The 21,464-nt window shown below is 45.7% G+C and overlaps 1 protein-coding gene across 1 annotated transcript; it reads left to right on the top strand.

Annotated features, from left to right (window-relative positions):
* Positions 1 to 162: 162 nt before the first annotated feature.
* On the top strand, positions 163 to 17,557 carry LOC144943331 (photoreceptor outer segment membrane glycoprotein 2-like). Its single transcript, XM_078870707.1, has 5 exons — positions 163 to 377; positions 7,302 to 7,493; positions 15,093 to 15,367; positions 16,414 to 16,660; positions 17,092 to 17,557. Exons 1-5 carry the CDS (start codon positions 252 to 254, stop codon positions 17,377 to 17,379), a joined length of 1,128 nt encoding a protein of 375 aa, XP_078726833.1. The 5' UTR covers positions 163 to 251; the 3' UTR covers positions 17,380 to 17,557.
* Positions 17,558 to 21,464: the final 3,907 nt, after the last annotated feature.

Below are 21,464 nucleotides of genomic sequence, written 5' to 3'. Positions count from 1 at the left end.
GGGCTCCCCCCCATGTCACGGCAGAAATTGAGAGCCAGAAAAGCCAAAAGGAACCGGCCACTTGACCGCTGCAACATATTTTCTCTCCTAAGCCATTCGTAGATCCAGTTAGGACCAACACACTGGTCCACCATGGGCTGGAGGTGTTGACAGCCCGTTTACCCCAATCATCGGGTGGAGATTGAGGGGGGGGGATCTGTGGCCGGGCCGGACCCACCAATTCCACCCATCCCACCGGCCAAGATCTCGAGATGGCAGTGCTGGGTGTTCGCTTCACCAAGGAGAAGCGTGTGAAGCTGGCTCAGATCCTCTGGATCCTCAACTGGATCTCTGTGGTGTCAGGTCTGCTGCTCTTCAGCCTGGGCACCGTCCTGAAGGTTCGTGTCTCCGTCTGTCAGTACGTCTGTCTGTATGTCTGTCTGTATGTATGCATGTCTGTCTGTCTGTATGTATGTCTGTCTGTCTGTCTATCTGTCTGTCTGTCTGTATGTCTGTCTGTATGTATGTCTGTCTGTATGTCTGGACGTTGAACTTCTTTCGCACCCGTACATAGCCAAGCGCGGAGGTGCGGGGAAAAGACAACAAACTAAACACAATAAACAGTTATAGAGATATGAGTTTTCAATTTAGCGCAGCGGTGTCGTGTATAGTCGTGAAGTGTATATTGTAGTGTATAGTGCAGTGCATAGTAGTGACATGCTAGCGTAGGGTATGGTAGTGCATAGTATGGTGTATAATAATGTATAGTGTAGTGTGTATGTATGTAGAACTTCTTTCGTACCTTACGTAGCCGTGCTGCTAATCGGCGGCGCGGGGAAAGAACAAACTAAATACAAAAAGCAGTTCTTAAGAGAAGTGTGTTTAATTTAGTAAAGTGGTGTAGTGTATAGTGTAGTGTAAGTGCAGTGTATAGTAGTGTATAGGAGTGTAATGTTAAGCGTAATGTGCGTAGTGTATAATGTAGTGGATAATGTAATGTGTATTTAGGTATTTTGAACTTATTTCTTCTTTCGTACGTAGCCAACCGTGCTGCTAATCGGAGGTGCGGAGGAAGAACAACAAACTAGACACGGCTGCCATTGCCTTATGCTGTGGCTGAGGCACCCGGCTGGAAATACAGTGGAACGTCGCATATCCGCCTTGGCCAGTTAACCGGCCAGACCCAGTCCATTGTTTGTGCACAGTGGTAACTTGTCATTGTGGATAGATGTTCGCATGTCCGACCTTGTCACATATTCGAGTCCGATATGCGACGTTGTACCGCACTGATAACCTGATTTCAAAGTCAAACTTTAGTCACCTGACATCAAATGAAACTCAACACATTGGGCATAACGTCTATTATTATTACTTGTATATATTTGTGTATACAGTATCATATTTGTGTTTCCTTTTAAGGCGGTGTTAATGATCGTGCTGAGTGTGTTTCTGTTACTTGTGTTTGTTTGTGTGACCCCACTCCACTATATCATGGTGGCAGCAATTATGTCCCAAGAGCTAAATGGCCAGCCAATGTCGGAAGTCCTGCTGGACACGAGAGGGCTTCGTGTCGTTTTGCTGTTCCTCAACAGTTGCAGGAGCGCAGATAGCAGCGGGTTTACCATACGGTCAATAGATTGGGGTTGCGGCCGTCCATAAATGACGTCACACACCTAGGCGGGGGGGGGGGGTCAGACATTTGTGACGATGTGTGACGAGGGGGGGGGGTTGAGAAATGTGACGTCACATCAAAATGCGCAACTTTAAATAAATATAGACAACACGTTCTACTTAATTAAATAGACTTTTTAATAAATGTTTTCAACATCAGAGTGCAGCGCCACATTAAATACACACTGCAATGACAATAGTTTAAAGCGATTTGAAGCATGTTTTATTTTTTGGGGGGGATAGAGCTTTATGACGTCATATTTGAGGGGGGGTCTGACTTTTTGTGACGCCGTGTGACTAGGGGGGGGAGGGGGGTAAAAAATCGTCCGAAATCGCGTGACGTCATTTATGGACGGTCCCTTACATGCTAACAACACTCTGCCATACGTGAGAGCAGAACAGGAACGTCATACTTGCCCAATCCTACTGATTTACGTGTTATGCTGCCAATATTTACACCCTTTTTTATCCGCATATTAACTTTCAGAGATAATCATGGCGCTTAAAATGTAATTTTGTTGTTTCCCCTCCACTCCCTTACTTCCAATTAGCACGGTTGGCTGCATACTGTGCGAAAGAAGTTCAACATACATACGGACAAAAACAATTGTTGTACGTACGTATGGAAAATCGGTACGCGGGCACAAAGGGTCTAAACATTGGCAGCCCCTACCGTTTAACTCTCGGAGGCCTAGCCAAGTAGACGATAGGCAGAGTGATAGACGTAGCACTCACGTTATATTCTAAAAGTAGATCTTTGGTTGACGAATGACGACCGAAAGTTAAAAAATGACTTTCAGCCGAAACCGAAAGTATGCCGAAAGAGGCCATTTGCCAACTTTCGGCGCCAAAACCGAAACCGAATTTCGGTCGGCCTCTATCCCTCAAGCCCCCCTCGGGCCCCCTTAACGTCACTACACGTGGAAGGACAGATATGTGAAGGCAGTGTCATTGTCGCATATTGTATCACGGTGACACGATTGGGTCACAATAAGTATTAAAATGTAACTAACTAACCTGTCTGTCAAGAAACTGTTGGTTGGGGAGTGAGACAGGGATACTTGCTAGCCCACATATAGTTTAACTTCGATTGGAGAAGCAGAGGTGAGGGAAGCGTGGATAGAACTTCAGAAATTAGTGAAGTATATTCTTAGGTTTTTTCGGTAAAGTCACGTAGGTAAAACATTAAAATGAATAAAAATAAAATAAAATAAAAATCACGACGTTTCGGAGGCAACACAGGTGGAACCGTCACAGCCACGACAGCTGTATCAAGTAAATGAGAGATTGCAGGAGCTACCACTCCGTTTATTATATAAACGTTTATTATATAAACGGAGTGGTAGCTTCTATAAACGTTTATTATATAAACGGAGTGGTAGCTCCTGCAATCTCTCATTTACTTGATACAGCTGTCGTGGCTGTGACGGTTCCACCTGAAGACGGAGGCTCGTGTTGCCTCCGAAACGTCGTGATTTTTATTTTATTTTACTTTTATTAATTTTAATGTTTTACCTACGTGACTTTACCGAAAAAACCTAAGAATATGAATCCTTGCAGTCACGAAAGCTTCAAATCTAAAATTAGTGAAGGTTTGCTGATGATAAAGCCCTGTGGGCCACTTCTGAAGTGGAGCTGCAGAAGCCGGTAGAAGGCCCGAACAAGCCTGCAAGGGACTTCAGAATGGGAACGAATACAGAAAACAAGAGTTATGTAAATCACAGGCAGAGGTGGAAGTAGGAGCAGTGCCGGATTATCCTAATAGCAAAAGTAGCATATGCTATGGGCCCCGCACTTTCAAGGGCCCCGCGCTAAATGCTTTCAAGCTATCAATTCCGGTTCGGTGATTCTGCACTTGCTCTATTACTATAAGGTGTAAAAAGTACTAAAAAATGTTACTCAAATGAAAGTACAAGTACTGAGGGAAAATTTTACTCAATTAAAAGTAAAAGTATCTGGCTAGAATCTTACTTGAGTAAAAGTAAAAAAAGTACCACATTAAAATTGTACTTGAGTATTAAAGAAGTAAAAGTAACAGCAAGAATGAAAACTAGAGATTCTTGTTTAAGCGTTTAATCTCAATGTTAGTTAATACATTAACTAATGAACCTTATTGCAAAGTGTTACCGTTTTGACAATACAACATGTTTGGTAATTATTAAAAATAAAAATTCCTCGCTTGATTTTCTTGTGTTGTGCATGAATTCAAACACAATGAGAGCACGGAACGATAATGATGATTCAAAGCAATACTGCTATAGGCGCCAAATTTCCCGTGGACATAACGTTACCATAGCAAATAATTTACAGACAATTAAAAATGCATTTTAGCATTTTATTACGTGAGCCTTATATTGTAAATCGCATGCATTAGTGAAAATAGGCCTACTACACATATAAAAGGCGCGCCGTCAAGGTCAAAACATGCACACAAAAAAACTATCAGTAAAACAAAATACTTAACGTACTTACCTCAATATGCTTCCTTAAATTTCGATTTAAAGCTTTCGTGACTGCAGGGATTCATCTTCTTGGTTCTTTCGGTAAAGTCACGTAGAAGGGAAGTAATAAAATAATAAAAATAAAACATAATAAAACAATTCTCACGACGTTTCGGCCACAACGCAAGCAGCCGTCCTCAGGCTGCTTGCGTTGTGGCCGAAACGTCGTGAGAATTGTTTTATTATGTTTTATTTTTATTATTTTATTACTTCCCTTCTACGTGACTTTACCGAAAGAACCAAGAAGATGAATGCTTCCTTAAGTTTGATAGCGAACTTTTGAAGGCCGATATTTCCTTATTAAGCGGGAGACAAAGGACACATTTCATCTTGAATGAATCCTTATTAATACCACTAAAAGAAAAGAATTCGCTAAGATACGGCCACGGGTGCTCTTGATCCTGTGGCTGATTTTGGACTGTGCTCGCAGCTGAATCACGTTCTTCCTCCATTTTCTTCCACTGATTGACTGTTATAATTTCTCTAATTTCCAGGTCAAGGTGCTGTGCATCGTGGTAATAGATGTGACATGACGTCACTTCCAAAGGACCAATGAACATGTCTGACCAATTTCACGTAATGTGAAAGCGATTTTCATAGGCAGAATAAATAACATTTAAATTAAACTGGGCATCAGCGCAATTCAATTGGTTTGGTAATAGCAACGGAAAATAGAATGAAGTGATCTCCAAAAAATAAGTACTTTTTGACTGTAAATAAAATTGTAAGGAGTAAAAAGTACTTTTTTTTCTAAAAAAATGTAATTAAGTAAAAGTAAAAGTATTGCTTTTTATTCGTACTCAAGTAAAGTAAAAATCCCCAAAAATAATACTTAAGTACAGTAATCAAGTAAAATTACTCAAGTACTTTACACCTCTGATTACTATAGTATTATACCGCCTTCAACTTTTATGAACGACTGGGTGTTTAAGGTTAGCAATTTGTCGTATTATCTGGCTGTATAGAAAATAAAAAAAAATACAATTACTTTACTATGCAAGTTAAAAATGTGTGTTTTAATATTTGTGTTTTTTTTATTTAGGTCCCCTTTATAACATATGCTACAGGCCCCGCACTAGCTTAATCCGGCACTGAGTTGGGAAACACGTTCCTTTGGAGTGGGCAGGTAGGAACTTGGTTGGACAGCGCATTCGTGCACGACAGACAGACAAATAATCCCTGGTGGGCAGTGTGGAACCTGTTGTTCCTACCTGTATGTATAAAAGATAACTTGACTTTAGGTAGCCAGGCAGACGGCCCCCTTAACTATCGCCCCCCCCTCCCTTAGGCCCCTCCCCCCTTAGGCCCCTCCCCTGACCCCCTTTCCCTTAGGCCCCTCCCCTGACCACCCCCCCCATATCCTCAGGCCCCTCCCCTGACCCCCCTTCCCTTAGGCCCCTCCCCTGACCCCCCCTTCTGTTAGGCCCCTCCCCTGACCACCCCCCCCCCATATCCTCAGGCCCCTCCCCTGACCCCCCTTCCCTTAGGCCCCTCCCCTGACCCCCCCTCCCTCAGGCCCCTCCGCTGACCCCCCCCCTCAGGCCCCTCCCCTAAACCCCCCCCCCTCAGGCCCCTCTCCTGACTCCCCCCTTCCTTAGGCGCTCCCCTGACCCTCCTCCCTTAGGCACCTCCCCTCTCCGTACCCGGCAGTAGGTCTCCACCAATCAAAGAGCTTCGTATTCTATTATTTAATTTAATTTATTATTTTATCTTTAGACGTGACTTAACCGAAAGAACCAAATAATAATAATCAAAGAGCTGTTTGTAAGGTCTCCACCAATCAAAGAGCTGTGTGTATTATATATTTATTTATGCACGACAGACAGACAGACAATCAGACAGACAGCTAAATAATCCCTGGTGGGCAGTGTGGAACATTGTTCCTCCCTGTATAATATCACAGTGGATGGACAGCGGCGAGAGCCAGTGAGACAAATTTAAGCTTCTGAGTCGTTTTCTGACAGAAGATGGCAGATGCTTAAAGGGGATTTAAGGCCAGGATTGCCATGGGAAACGCAGCATTTGGCGAGAGAAATTCTGCTAACAAGACGAATGAGGAGAGAGTTGAAGGAAAGAGCCTCATGGAGGCCCTAGTAAAATTAGAAATTTTCCTTGCTTGTCTGTTTCACACTTAACTTCTAATTTAGCAATCTTTGGAAGAACGCAATCAACCAGGCTATGCGTTAACTGCTGTGTTAACCGACTCTCTGTGTTGCATTGCATTACACTTCCTAATTTTACTAAATTTTCTTTCTCAAACTTCCGATTTTCTTGCTCTAATTATTTCCGTGCTGGTTTGTTTATAGTCCATTGTCTCTCCTCCGGCCACTCTGGTCCGGAATTCCACACAACTCTCTCATTGTTCTCTACCCCAATCCCCCCCTCTCTCTCTGCCCCAACCCCTCCCCCTCTCTCTATTTAAGGCCTCGACACAGAGGCGTTGTCTTTCTGTTTGTCTTGGTGTGTGTCTCGCTCTGTGTGTCTTTGTGGGTGTCTCTCTCTGCATGTGTGTTGGTCTATGTTGTCTCCGTGTCTATGTATTGTCTTTCTCTCAAATTTAGCATTCTTTGGAAGAATGTAATTAACCAGGTGGGGTGTTGACTGTTGTGTTAGCCGACTCTCTGTGTTATATTGCATTATATTTCTAAGTTTACTAGGTTTGTTTTCTCATTCATTCTTACCTGATGATGATTGCTTGTGTTGCAATCGAAACGTCGTATTCTATTATTATTTGATTTTATTTTCTACGTGACTTTACCGAAATAACCAAAGAGTAACTTAAAGGAAGGTGGCCCTACAGTAACATGAAGAAGAAATACCAACATCTGACATGATAGAGGGCGTTAAGCCAAGATCCTGCCATTGGGCACATGATTAAAGTCAGAATAGAGCCGTGTGTGTGAGATTATGGCATCTATGGTGTATTGTGGCACAGCTGGCACAGTCGGGGGCACAGCTGGTGCATCTGCCAGTCACCTCAATCAGTCAACCCCATGGCACTTGCTGGGTCTATCCCGTGACCTCCTATCGGCGATCCTCCGACAACTTCACGTGGCCTCAAAGTGCACCGGGCCTGGCAAGGCGCCGTGGTGTTGTCACCGCCACTTAGTGGCGAATGGCGGTTGTTGGCATTGGTGTATTTTGCCTCAGGTGGAATTGCGCCGGCGTGCGGATTTAATGGTGGAGGGCGGCGCGGGACTTCACAGCCTCCCCAATCTCCTGCTGGGCGTGGGACTCCTGGCCTGCGTCATCAATCTGCTCGGAGGCAAGATCTGCCACGACTTTGCGACGGCCGACTCGGCCAAGGTGTCCCGCTGGCGCCTCGTGCTGCTGCCCTACACGGTACGGCCACCAAAGTCGTCCTGCTGTGGCCGCGCGACGTTTTGTCCCATCGTGTGACAGTGGAGTTCATCAGCATGATAATTGTTGTCGGAGGGCGTCTCGCTTCACACGCGACAAAGCAACTTACATCACAGCTCATCGAAAATAGTTCAAAGGGCACCTGCCTTCCCCCTCTATCTATTACTGTCCCCTGTGCTGAGGCACAAGTTGACAGCAACATCTGGTCGGTGTTAGTCGGCCGGTAGGGAAGGGTGGGGGTGGCATTGATTGCTACTGCGAGTAATCCCGATTGAGTCATTTGCGAGCAGTTTTCGAATTTGGCAAATTTTGGCCGTGACGCCGGCACGCGGTGGCCTACCCGTCACGGGATCTCCAACGTCCACCTTGAAGCAGGTGGTGCCTAGTAGTTAATCGTTTATACACAACCACAGTAATAACCAGGGTGGCCTGCCGGATTTTAACCGCTAACCTCCGCACAACGAGCGGCGAACCGTGCGTACAGTTGACAGACCTCTCAAGTAGACGGAGAAAAAAACGAGTGTTAATGTATCGTAGGTCGTGTGAGATTTACTTATGGCAACATGAGACCAGTGGGGGTGGGGGGGAATTGGGAAAGAGGAGGGGTTATCACTGTGATATTGAAAATGACAGACGATCAACGCGTGAGAAGCGACGCTGCTGCCTTGTGTGAGGTGAAGTCTGACGCTGAGTGCGGTGTGTGAGCTGAACATGAACTGATCTCATTGCTGCCATTCTGTCACTTGCCTTGTCCATCAGCCATCATCACCTCCTTGCGGTGTGTCCTACCCCAGGGCACTTTTCTTCACAGTAAATGCGATGCCTCTGATTTGTATTTGTTTATTGATCCATGTGCTTCCCGTCTTGTAGTTTTACAAGAATGCCTCTTTCCACACCACTCCGTGCACATTTTCAGCATTGCTTCCAGTTTATCTTCTTGGTTCTTTCGGTGAAGTCACGTAGAAGGGAAGTAATAAAATAATACAAATAAAACATAATAACATAACGTTTCGGTGTTGTATATGTTGGTTATGAATATTTTGATATGTTGTATGCGTGCGTGGGTGAAATTATTATGTTGTATATGTGGGTTATGAATATTCAGTGAAAATAATAATAATCAAATGAAATTTGGCCAAATGTGTAATTATCCGGAAATATGTTAATTTTATGTAATTATGCACATTTAATTATGCCAATTCGAGAGGTAATCGTAGTAATTATGCGAGTGGGAGTAATTATGATAATGCCAGTCGTTATGATAACCAGACCCCGCCTCGGTGACGAGGGTGGGTTATCGATCGGAATAAGGCAATTAATCGTATGCAGTTATGCAGGTGTGGTGTAAGTATGAAAGATTAACTTAGATTAACTCGGCATCGTTGTCTAGGTTCGTCTCATTCTCGCTTATTTTTAGGTCCCCGGTTCACCCCGTTATCGCTTTAACATTTACTGAGTATGTATGTGTGTTTATTAAGGTCACCAAGTTCAGATCTCAACGCAGAAGCAGATCTTATGCATAGACTTCAGGAAAGAATCACACAACCACTTCTGTATTAATCAATTTATTACTAATTCAACCTCAACTATGATATAGTATGCGAACTCTCAATCCCGGAACGTCAACACGGCATCAATACAGTATCATCAATGATTGTCTGATTTCACTTGACAGCGGCACATGGATCCCGCGTAACGCGATGGTTGTTAGTGAGAGAGAGAGTCGTTAAAACATGCAAATACTATGCTAAGAAAACCTTAACGTTAATGAATGAAAGATACTTGAAAGATTATACGGCGATAAAACACAATCAAAACAGTTATTATTCTTAAAGGCACCAATCTCAACAGATACATCGCAGGTTATCTGACAACAGAGTGGCTCGGCGGAAGGAGGTGCCAAGAATCAATTCGTATTGATGGATCTGTTGGGAATTTATGCGATTAAGAGTACAGTCCACTAAATATTAAAGATAATACTCTTATAAATGACGGATGGCCATCACTCGGTCTCGAGTTTTTCTTCACAGCCACGGATGGCTTATGGGTTCGAGTGGGTTTGAGTGGTAAGAGTTGTCTTCAATAGTCAGTGTTCGGAGTCGGTTCTTTATGTCAAACAAACGCCTGGTGGTCGTGTGGTGAGGGGGCGGTGCGCGTCATACGTATCAATCGCTCCCCTGTCGCGGTGAACTTGGTTCGGATGTCCGTTGATACGCTGTCGTAATTCGGAACCCGGTCGGTAGGTGGCGCCCACAGCTGGCTCACAGCGTCGTCGCCAAACCGCGATTCTCGCGGCAGCAGGGAAACCGACTCGGCAGAGGTTGACCTGTCGCGGCCGAGTTGAGCTGTCAAGCGGGTCTTGCCCGCCTGCAGAGGAGACGGGGAGCCGCTCGAGTCGAGCCCCGAGAGCCGGCTGAACTCGGCTGAGTCCCAGAAGCTGAAGAGTCGAGCCGACCCGTTAGTCGCAGCTCGCCCTTGAGTCGACCCGCTCGGTCGAGCTCCTGATGAGTTGACACTTCTGGTCGGACTCGGCTGATGAGTCGAGCCGACCCTTCCGGTCGAGCTCGCTCATGAGTCGACCCTGTTGGTCGCACTCGTGATGAGTTGACTCCTGGTCGAACTCGGCTGATGAGTCGAGCCGACCCTTCCGGTCGAGCTCGCTCATGAGTCGACCCGTTGGTCGCCCTCGTGATGAGTTGACTCTCCTGGTCCAACTGGTTTCCAATGCTCAGAGTCCTTTCTTTTATGCCGAAAAATCCCTTTGGGTCCTGCCCACAAGGCGGGGTTTCCTTTTGATTTACTGTGTCAGGATCTGTCCGTGTGTAGGTGTGTTCATGTGTGTGTCCGTACGTTCGTGTGTCCTTGTGTGCATCACCCACGATATATCCCGTGGTCATATTCCCTCCATAAAATCCACGAGCAAACAATCAGGTGTTACAAATTGCCTCGAGGTCGTCTCTCTGTCTGGGTGCGATTTATCCCTTGTTTGGCCTTCTTCATGAACCAAAACACAGACGTTACAAATCGTCTCATAGGCGTCTTTGTCCGTGTTGCACCACCTGGAGGGAGGGGCACACTCCCTCCGACCCTCACAGCACACAAAGACATGGTTAAAAAGTTTTAAATTAACATTTGTCCCTTACCATTTCCCAGTTATGATTCTGTATGTAGCCTAAGGTGTGTCGTTTCCCATCGTGGTGCTTGACCCAAGTGGAGGTGCCTCCCCGAGCATATACACACTCCCATCCCGCGCTGCGGGGATACAAAGACGGCCGGGATCTCCCTTTCTCTCCGACCCTGGATTTAACATCGCTCTTTTATTAGGTATTTTATTTCGACCTGGTGGTGATTTATCCCGTCATGCTTCGGGTCGAGCCTACCCTGTTGTTAAATTCCGACTTTAACAGTGACTTTAATAGCAATACAGAATAATTGAGCTTTTTGACTTAACTAGGCAAACACGAACTTCTGGTAACCCCCGCAGCCTCGCTGTTCAGCTGAGCCAGCAGCCTTGAGAGTAACAACACCCTATTCGTCTCACTGTGGTCATCCAACCTTCTGCTCTGGGAGTGTGATTAATTTCAGGACAAGGCCCCCTCACGTTCAGACGCAGTGGTTGTTAATCAGCCCCCTCTCCTGTATACACAACCTTGAGCTGAGTTTATCTTGGCTTTTTCAGCTGCAGAGAACAAGGCGTGTTTCTCCTCTCTGTGTGCACGTGTTCCAATTAGCTCGAAATCCCTAACACACAATCAGTGATGACCCCCCCGGCCTTCTGTGGCTGTGATCCAGACAAAGGCGCCTCTGCTTCCTTTCATTGCATTCGAGTCGACACTGTTCCATTATTCGCCCATGTGCTGAGGTCATAGATGGTTGGGCTTTTTGCCTTAGCTATGTCTGGCTGACTTTCCCACTGTCTCTGCCGCCTGCACGGGTGACAGGTGTCGTTTATCAGGCCTTATCTTTCCTTGAAGCAAGGTTGCAATTCTGATCCTAGCCCTCCTCCCGTTCATTACTACAACACCTGGTGTTTTGCAGTTTGCTGCGCTTTAGTGTTTTCATTCATTATATATCAATGATGGAAGAAGGCTAGAATACAACATCGGCCACAACGCAAGCAGCCGTCCTCAGGTGAAGAACATGTCTGTCGATAAGACAGAGTCTAAATGACACGTCTTAGGCTTGGAGTGTCTATTTAAGCTGTGAGGGAGGAGAAAGAGAGCCTTGACAAAAGAATTTGCATTTGAAGAGGAATTTAGCATATTTATTCCTCTTCAAATGCAATTGTTTTTGTCAAGGCTCTCTTCCTCCTCCCTCACAGCTTAAATAGACACTCCAAGCCTAAGACGTGTCATTTAGACTCTGTCTTATCGACAGACCTGGTCTTCGCCTGAGGACGGCTGCTTGCGTTGTGGCCGAAACGTCGTGAGAATTATTTTATTATTTTTATTATTTTATTACTTCCCTTCTACGTGACTTTACCGAAAGAACCAAGAAGATGAATCCCTGCAGTCACGAAAGCTTTAAATCGAAATGCTTCCAGTTTCTTTGTCAGTGTGCACGTGTCACTCGGAGGCAGTGTACACTGGTTGCAGAAGAACATGATTCGACATCACAGCGAGAGTGTAGGTCATCTATCCATGCTCAACCCTGTGGCCAATTTGTGAATATTAGGAACAGGTTGAATTGTCCGTTCGTTTCTCAGGCCGCTCGTCCTGGTGAGGGTCGCGGCGGCAGCATGTTGAGGAGGGCGGCCCAGACCTCCCTTTCCCTGGCGACAGACTCCAATACTACATTACTATACACAACAACACTATACACTCCACTGCTATACGCTACTATACACTGCTATACACAGACTCTAGCTATTCCTGGGAAATTCCCAGGCGTTCCCATGCCAGCAGAGCGACATAGGTTGAATTCAAATTTTGCTGATTGAATTTGCATACATGTCAACACAATGGCATGTGTTTACAAAAACATGTTTTATGGACAATGGCATGCACGGCGAGGCTGTAACTGAAGACAAATTAAGACAACGCTAACAAGGAGTGTGTGTTCTCTTATCAGCAAACATACCGACCGCATGCCATTTACAGATACAAGAGAACAACTGAATTGGTGTTTTGAGTTTTTTTTATGGCACGTTTCATATATTTACACTTGTATACAAATATTTAAAAAATGTTGTATCATATGGCCAAAAAGAGAACAATTCACTGTTTGAAAATAGCAATCGTAATGTAATTTATTCATCTGGGAAAGTTTCACCGAGTCTCGCGACTGGTGTTCTAGGAGAATCTTGCATTGGAATGTTTTGCTCAATTCCTTAACAAGTATTATTTCACGTTGGAAACAAAGGGATAAAAGTGAAAGGTTCACATGCAATAATCAGTCATCACTAACGGAGAATATAAGCACAGTGTAATATACGTATTTGCTTGTGTTGAATTAATGCCCCTGAAATGACGCACTCCCAGAAGGCCGTGGGGCTGATGGGTTCCGTGACAATTACTCTAAGTGTTTTTTATGTGAAGAGACCGATCTGTGAAGAAAATATAGTCTGCTAAGGATCCACACAGATATGTTTACAAACCCGCTAAATCGTACTACAATCTTGTTACCAGCTTGCAGCCCACTCGATTTGGTAGTTTCACACATCCTGTGTGATCTACCAACCCTTGCCTTTAAAAAGCATTGGATTAAAAAAAAGTACAGGAGACTGGGTGTAATAATTTTTCATTATAGGTATTGGAATCTGCGAATGCTCACCATGCATGCAACGAACCGTGGGCACGTAACAATCATTTACCGTATTTTCAATTATTAATTATGTCTGTATCATGTATGTTGAACTTCTTTCGCACGATACGTAGCCCACCACGCTAATCGGAGGTACAGGCGAATGACAACAAACTAAACACAAAAATCAGTTCTAAAGAAATTCGTTTTCAAACTAGATGATTTTAAAGTGCGTAACTCCAGTGGCTTCCTAATATCGGAAGGAAGAGCGTTTCAGCGCGCGATGCAGTGACCGTCTTTGTTGCATGTGTTATAGGTTCCTTAAACCCTGCAAAACAAGAGGAAAAACAGAGGCAATTCACAACCCTGAATCATACCAATTCATGACAATTCACCCAGCAGTGTAACTGCTTCCACCACGTGATCCCATTACCAGGTAGCACTGCGATGTGGAGATGTTATCTCCCTCGCTGGGTACGAAAGAGGTGGTGGAGTTCTAAAACTGTAAAAAAATTCGTATTTTACCAGGTAAGGCCCACTGAGCTGTACATCTCTTTTTCAGAAGCGACCTGGCCACAAATGATATCTCAACGAAGTGGCTTATCACGTGCCTATTTATAACAGCCAAATACTCTAAATGCATGATTCAAAATTTAGAGGGACAAACCGGAGGACCCAGAGAAAAATCCACGTGAACACGGGGAGAATATGCAAACTCCAAATATACAGGCGTCAGGGTCGGGCCTCCTGTATACCAGGCTAAGTAGTTAACATCTCGCCACAGTGGTCGTATGGATTTATCTCCGGGTCCTCCAGTTTTGCCCCACTCTGCATTTATAAACGTGCGTTTAGATTATTTGGCTACCATAAATTCCCACATACGATAAGCTACCATCAGGTGTGGCCAGGTCGCCTCTGAAAGAGAGCTCATATCTCAATGGGCTTTCGCTGGTACGTGTTTCCCTCGCTTTATGCGATTTCACATTTATACGATGCGGTTTGAATTCACTCAGATGCAGCTATGCGGCCGGACTTGGGACAACATTGTGTGTGCGTACTGTGTGTGTGCTCCTTGGCAGGCAGCTGTCTCCTCGTGCCGTTTTGCTTTGTGTGCCCCCCATTTTGTGGAACGCATCTGCTACTACCGCATAAAGCGAGGGAAACCTGTAAAATAAAAGTTGTTTAGGTAGCGTGCCGTGGGGTAAAGCGTGAATACTCCCACCTCTTCCAATACGTCCAGTCAGCGTTAAAAAGAGAAGACCAGTTAGCAGCTCGTTAGGATACCTCACACAATGGATAATAGGTTAAAATATTGATGTTAATTATTCAAACATTTATTTCTCAGAACCATATTGTGGTTAGACAAGGGGGGTTACTCGGATGAAACAAAATTCAACAAGGCGTTTCAGTCGCTAAAGTTTGAGAACCACTGCATACATACAAGATACGTGGTTCCAGGATTGGCCTCATGAGTCACCCACATCCTCACAAATTCTGACCACCGTCGCTGTCCACGGACGATCATCATACTCGACCTCGAGGGATCCCAGACAATAACGTACGTACGTTGAGCGAGCAGCATATCTGTCAACCCCTTACCTGTGCCCGACCTTATTACAGACCAATTCAGATCGTATTGCTCACCCCGTGCCCTTATAAGTCTCAACGTTCACCCTACAAAGTCCCATCACAAGGGAGAAACACAAACAAATAGACAAAAAAATATGTTTGCCCATATTGAAACGGCTGTACAAGAATACGGAGCTAACCGTGTGGGTTGACAGCTATACCTGCGCGCGGGGGGGGGGGGGGTCCGCTCTCGTTGTGCCACGGCCGCAGGTGTGCGCGCTCGTCTTCACCGCGTGCCTGCTCGCCGGGGGGCTCATGTGCTACGGGGCCCGCGGGGCCCTGGACGGCGCCCTGCGGGCCGGCCTGCGCAACGCCATGCACTACTACCGCGACACGGACGTGCCGGGCCGCTGCTTCATCAAGCGCAGCATCGACCTCCTGCAGATGGAGTTCCACTGCTGCGGGAACAGCGGCTTCCGCGACTGGTTCGAGCTGCAGTGGATCAGCGTGCGCTACCTGGACATGGCCTCCAAGGACGTGCGCGAGTGAGCGGCGCCTCTCGCCTCGGTTTTGTTTAATCGCTTAGAAATACCGCAACGTGCTTTTTAAAAATCCTTTATATTAAGTTCACTTGCTTGCTTGCTTGCGCGCTTACGACCGTGCAAATCTTTCGGTCGTTTTCTAACCCACTTCCCGTGATCCAATCGAGCTGACATTTTGCACACAGACTCTTTGTGCGTGCCAATTTATTTTCGTGAAAACGTTTTTCCAAAATGTAACACTTTTTAGGAATTTTTTTTTTATATTTAATTACCAATTGCTTAATGGTGGCAGGCAATCATCTGACCCATAGGTGGCAGCCATCTCAAGCCAGAGGACGAGAGGACTCTAGCCGCCACGCATATAAAGGATTTATAGTGAAAAACTTTGTTTTTACGGGTTAATTTTTTTCATGTGGAGCCTTATTCCAAGGCGCTTTGCGATAGTTATAAAATGACACGTAAAGGCGACAGTGGTACGCAATAAGGAGTGCGGTTGTTGTTAAAAGTGGGTGGTGTAGTTATGGCGACAGGAGAACAGGTGATAGACGTTAAGGAGGGGTTGGGGTAGGGATAGTGATAGTAATAGGAGTAGTGATAGTTATAGGGGTTGGGGTAGTGGTAGCGGTAAGGATATTGATAGTGGTAGGGGTATTGATAGCGGTAGGGGTAATGATAGCAGTGGGAGTAGTGCTAGGGGTCGTGATAGCGGTAAAATCAGTACCACTTTGTGGTACTGATCTTATATCGGCCCTGTATAGATGATGGGCCGAGTCAACCCTCAGCCAGATCTTGAACTTGCAACTTTCCGATCGCGAGCCGCTCCTCGGTCTAACGCTGAGTCACCATGGCCAGACGTGGTATTTTATAGAAAGATAAAATGGAATTTTATATAAACGTAACATTTTTGGACGATACAACAGACCCTCGTCCCTTTACCTTTTCCAACTCAAATTCCACCCCCTTCTGCCGGTCACCACCAACCGCTCCGCTTACTTTCACCTCCCTTGCCTGTCGTCCCTTTCTTTGCCCCTCGGCCCACGGTGCCCAAGCCGTCTCAAGAGCAACGTGGACGGCAAGTTCCTTGTGGACGGGGTCCCCTTCAGCTGCTGCAACCCCAACTCCCCGCGCGCCTGCATCCAGCAGGGCATCACCAACAGCTCCGCGCACTACAACTACGACTACCTGAGCGAGGAGCTCAACCTGTGGATGCGAGGCTGCCGCGAGGCGTTGCTCGAGCACTACACGGGCATCCTGGCGTACGTCGGGCTCACCGTGCTGCTCGTATGGCTCTTCGAGGTACGCAGCGGCGGCTTTGTGGGTAAAAGCCGAGTCAAGCGCGTCTCGCGATGTGTTGGAGACACTGGCTCCTTTTCCACTGCCGCATTTTAGATGAGCCAGAGCAGGGTCCCTCGCAATACTGGTGGGGTTGTTTTTAAAAAATATATCCACTGGCTGTTTGGCGTTCCGAGCTGGAGCCAAATCGTTATATCCTGGTAAAGCCTCGCACCTCCAATTGGCATGGTTGGCTACGTACGGTGTGAACGAAGTTCAACATACATACAAAACATTTGAATCTGGCTTGGGAACGAACACCAGCGCGCCCCCCCTCCCATTCCCGTGCCCCATGCTGGCCTTCATAAGTGCTCATCAAGAGCGCTCGCTCCAAAAGTCTGTACGGCCACACGACCGACCGCTCTCCCTCCATGCGCGTGTGACCCTACGCGCAGCTCTCGGTGCTCGTGGGCGTGCGCTACATGCAGACAGCCATGGAGAACGCGCTGCTGGCTGGAGATCCGGACTGCGAGTGCGAGGGCTGGCTCCTCGAGAGCGGTCTCGCTGAGACCGCACGCTCCAACTTCAACGTCATCAAGAGCCTGGGCAAGTCCAACCAGATCGACTCCGTCATGGGGAAGGAGGACCCCAACTTGGACGTTCCCGTGCCCCCTGTGCCCGCGCACTATGGGCCCAGGGATGGTGTGGCCGCCACTGGAAGACACATTCCCCTCGACAGCTGAATCACTTGTCCATGTCCCCCGGATTCTCCCGCCTGTATAGATGGTGCAACCCATTCTGATCTCTCCCGCTCTGCTCCTCCCAACCTCTTGGCTGACATTATCTTTGCAAATTACTCGAGGATAGAAGCATCACAGCCAGTTATGAGTTTACCTGGTTAGTAACATCCTTCCAATTATTGCTTAGTTTGTACCAATCTTTTCGGATAAAATTGTGTCTGTGTCTATATATCTGGATGGCTTCATGAACAAATCTTTGATAGCCAGTGGGTTTGCATAGTACCTTCATCTTGGAGAAATCAATCTCATGTGTGCCCACAGCGTTAAAACAATGATCAACCACGGCAGAGGTATTAGTGTTTCAGATCCGCCTTGTGTTCACGAACTCGGTCTGAGACATGTCGCTTGGTTTCTCCAATGTAACTACTGCTGTGATGCCGATGTTAACAGTTAGTTCCGACTCTCTGAGTTACATTACCTTGTTAAATGTCTTTACATTAACAGGCTAAATGTCTCACTAACATAGCCGCTGTTTCCCTTTTCCTCGATGTAGCGGTTGCTCTCGTTGTTTAATAGGCTGAATGTCTCATTAACACAGCCGCTGCTGCGGGAGCCATCTCACATTGACATGCTAATCTCTAATCTCGAGCAATACAATGGTTTCTTCAGCACCGTAGTCGTGGGGTTACATTAACAGATTGACATGCTAATCTCTAGCAATACAATGGCCGAAGTATATTACTGTAAATTCCATCTCTAGCCCCGTCCACTTACCCTTGGGTTGTACCCATCTAAAACCTATATAACCTCTTGGTGCAGTAGTTCTCTCGCTATATTTCTCCTGCCTCAGCAGTTTGCCTGCTGTATTTGTTTCACCTGAAGACGATTGCTTGTGTTGCGATCGAAACTTAGTGATTTATTTTTCTATCTACGTGACTTTACCGAAAGACCCAAAGAGTATGAATTTCTGCAGTCACGAAAGCTTTAAGTCAAGATTTATATATGATTTATTATAACGCGATTTTTCCATAACGCGGTGTTCTTCAGGAACGCAACTACCACCGCGATATAGGAGAATAAGACTGTACTCTAGATTCAGCCACGGATGCTCATGCCTTGGGGGCTTTGGTGAATGCGTAGGATAGCACTAATTCAGCATGCCATTCTATTCTATTCTGGATTGATAAAGCGCCTTCCACCAAGGCGCTTGACAATGCTTACCGACTCCGGGACAAAATGAGCAAAGCGCAGCTTGGCATTCGAGGCAGCGACGACTACTGGAAGCTCCATTGTCCACTATCGTCGACACAATCAGAAATATTTTGAATGAGTCGTGCGAAAAATGTTCAACGTGTTTGCAAGGCTTCATTTGACTTAAATAAGACGAAGCTATAACAAATACGAAAATAGCGTTTGCTCACATTAATGAATGTATGAGGTTAAGTAAAATAGTTTGATTTTAAAAATTAAGGTATTCTCTTGTTTGTAGGGAACACCTGTATGTTTTGAAAAGGTTAGATTATTTGAAAAATGTCATTCAACTTAAACTGCAGAAAATAACTAATTCCTGTTTTTCCTTAACCTCCATGTAAATAGTGTTTATGTTTACATGTGTAAGGACAGTACGGGGCGATGTAGGGACAGTACGGCTCCTCGTGGCCATGGTTACTAATTAACGTAACGGGAACAGACAGGGTCACGTGAGGGTAATGTGGGACCTAAGTGGTGGCTAATAATGATTGATGCGACAAGCTTTGACAGGGTCTCGTGAGGGAAAACACGTGACCTAACAGTCGTAAATTATAATAAGGGCAGAGACAGACAGGGCCAGGTGCGGTGAGAGAGGGTTCGGGAATAGGGGCGTGGCCGGGTCGTGAGGAGGATAAGAGCCGGCATGAACTGGGGCTCTGGGCTGCTGTTGTGGGGGAACTGCCGTCGCCATCGTCACCTTGGAGCGGGTCGTCTTCGTCATCCTGAAGTGGGCACCTTGTAGTCCTGGAAGGCTAGAGTTATGGTGTCTCAGAATAGAGTTACCTAAGTTACCCAAGTGTATATAGTCACTCGCGGTTACTCGTTAAGTTATCAGTGAGTCGGTGGACTTTATTCATGATAAATATACATATAACTGAACAAGAAGGTGTCTCTGAAAGCTACATATTACACATGTATATGCAAGTATGTCAATAAGTACTGACCATGTATGGCCAAGGTGCAACATCATTGGAAGAGCAGCAGAGCTCCCAGTTATGAGCTTAAATCCTAGCCAGGGTCAATCCATCCCCATCATCACCGTCATCACCCTCATCACCATCATCATCGCCGCCATCGACATCCCAATCGTCATTTTCACCACAACTTCTTGGGTTTTCCTTAAACCAAGACTCCACCAGACGCGTCTGTAAACAGTTTGCGAGAGTAGTTGTCTTATGTGAAGATTGGTCTCAACCATGGGTATGTGAAATTTCCATGAATGACATGATCGCCTTTGCCGATAAGCATTTCCCAATACTCAATCGAGCAAACAAAGGGCCATTTAAATAGTTTTTAGCATACACACCACGTGTACGTCCATATCAGGAATGTGGTTTTAAATCAAAGTTTCAGTTTTTTAAAATTTTTGTCTTTGCTTGTTTATGTTGGGAGACAATTTATTTCTTCTTATTGTAATTGTTACCAGTAGTGTTCATAATGCGGACTGCATACAGCAGAGCAGTGCTTAAGGCATGCTTGTTTAAATGCTTGTATCACACGTTTAACAATGCATCTACATTATTACATTATTAAAAATATAAATCTATAAACACTCTTGTTTATGCGTTCATTGTTGTTATTTTTCAATATCGCATATACATGTATATTCCAAGTTCGTAGCCATGGAGTCAACATTGGTGGAGACCAAATCTTCCAGGGGGTCTGGGGGTCCCCCCCCCAGAAAAAATAATCTTAATTTGAAAATAATTTCCTGCCATTTTCTGCCTAAAATATAAAAAAAATTCACTAACACGTAGGATTTACTTTTTTTTTACAATGTCTAACAGTGTATTGTATTACATTACTCTGTTTCTTCTTTTTTTATCTTTTGTTGTTTCATTGTATGTAATGGCATGATTAGGGATTAATAAAGTACAACCATAACCACAATCATATAAACAGAAATCTATTTTATAGCGATATATTGGGAGGCGGACCTTTTGAGCATATTTGAATATTGGGGGGAGTTGATTCGGCCTAAAATAAGTTTTTTAAAATTGTGTTAGCCGAGGACAGCAATTTTTTTAAGAGGGGGGGTGATGTAAAGACAGTACGAAGTGATAGAGGGACAGTATGGTTCCCCGGGACCATGGTTACTAATGGACGTGCTAATGATGATTTATGGGACAAGTGTTGACAGGGTAACATGAGGGGGAGCACGGGATCCAACGGCAGGAAAGTGTAATAAGGGCGGATATTTACAGAGACAGGTGCGGTGAGGAGAATTCGAGAATAGAGATGTGGCCGGATCAGGCCGGCAAAATCCCATCACCACCTCCACGCGGTGCCGGCTGGATTCCAACCAACGGTGAGGGTCTTTGGCGTCAGATGGAGCGACCCACCGGCCAAAGTATTTCTGTGTCGCATCTATGGCAACGTCAAATCAACTTGGAACAAGCTAGGGCGCCCCCCGGGGGAAATGCGCGCCGTCCTCGCCCAAACGACACGAGAAGTGGACGAGGGCTACCTGCTCATGGATGGGGCAGGCTAAAGAAGTTAGTCTGACTACGGCTGGGAACACTCAACATCGGAACATTGACAGGGAGAAGTCGAGAATTGTCAGCTGCCCTAAAGGCCCGTCGTATCGACATCGTATGCATCCAAGAAACGGAGTGGAGTGGAGCAAAGGCCAGGGAGATTGGAGAAGGATACAAACTGTTCTACAACGGTGAAAGAAACACCAAGAACGGCGTTGGAATCGCAGTCAGCCAAAATCTACGAGACAACGTCGTGGCTGTCCACCGTGTTTCCGACCGCCTCATGTCCATCGAAATCGACTCAAACCACCTACGCCTCCGGGTGGTATCTTGTTATGCGCCGCAGCCTGGCTGCCCAGC

Source organism: Lampetra fluviatilis, chromosome 30, assembly GCF_964198595.1.
Source record: "Lampetra fluviatilis chromosome 30, kcLamFluv1.1, whole genome shotgun sequence".
Taxonomy (NCBI): domain Eukaryota; kingdom Metazoa; phylum Chordata; class Hyperoartia; order Petromyzontiformes; family Petromyzontidae; genus Lampetra; species Lampetra fluviatilis.
The sequence above is the reverse complement of the archived record's forward strand: the minus strand, read 5'-3'. Positions and strand labels throughout refer to the sequence as shown.

What these genes read in the sequence shown, in the direction of transcription:
- LOC144943331 (XM_078870707.1), top strand. Translation starts at nt 252, where the DNA reads ATGGCAGTGCTGGGTGTTCGCTTCACCAAGGAGAAGCGTGTGAAGCTG. An exon ending in GCCTCCAAGGACGTGCGCGA is followed by an intron (nt 15,368 to 16,413) that starts GTGAGCGGCGCC and finishes ACGGTGCCCAAG; the next exon opens with CCGTCTCAAGAGCAACGTGG. An exon ending in TGCTCGTATGGCTCTTCGAG is followed by an intron (nt 16,661 to 17,091) that starts GTACGCAGCGGC and finishes CCCTACGCGCAG; the next exon opens with CTCTCGGTGCTCGTGGGCGT.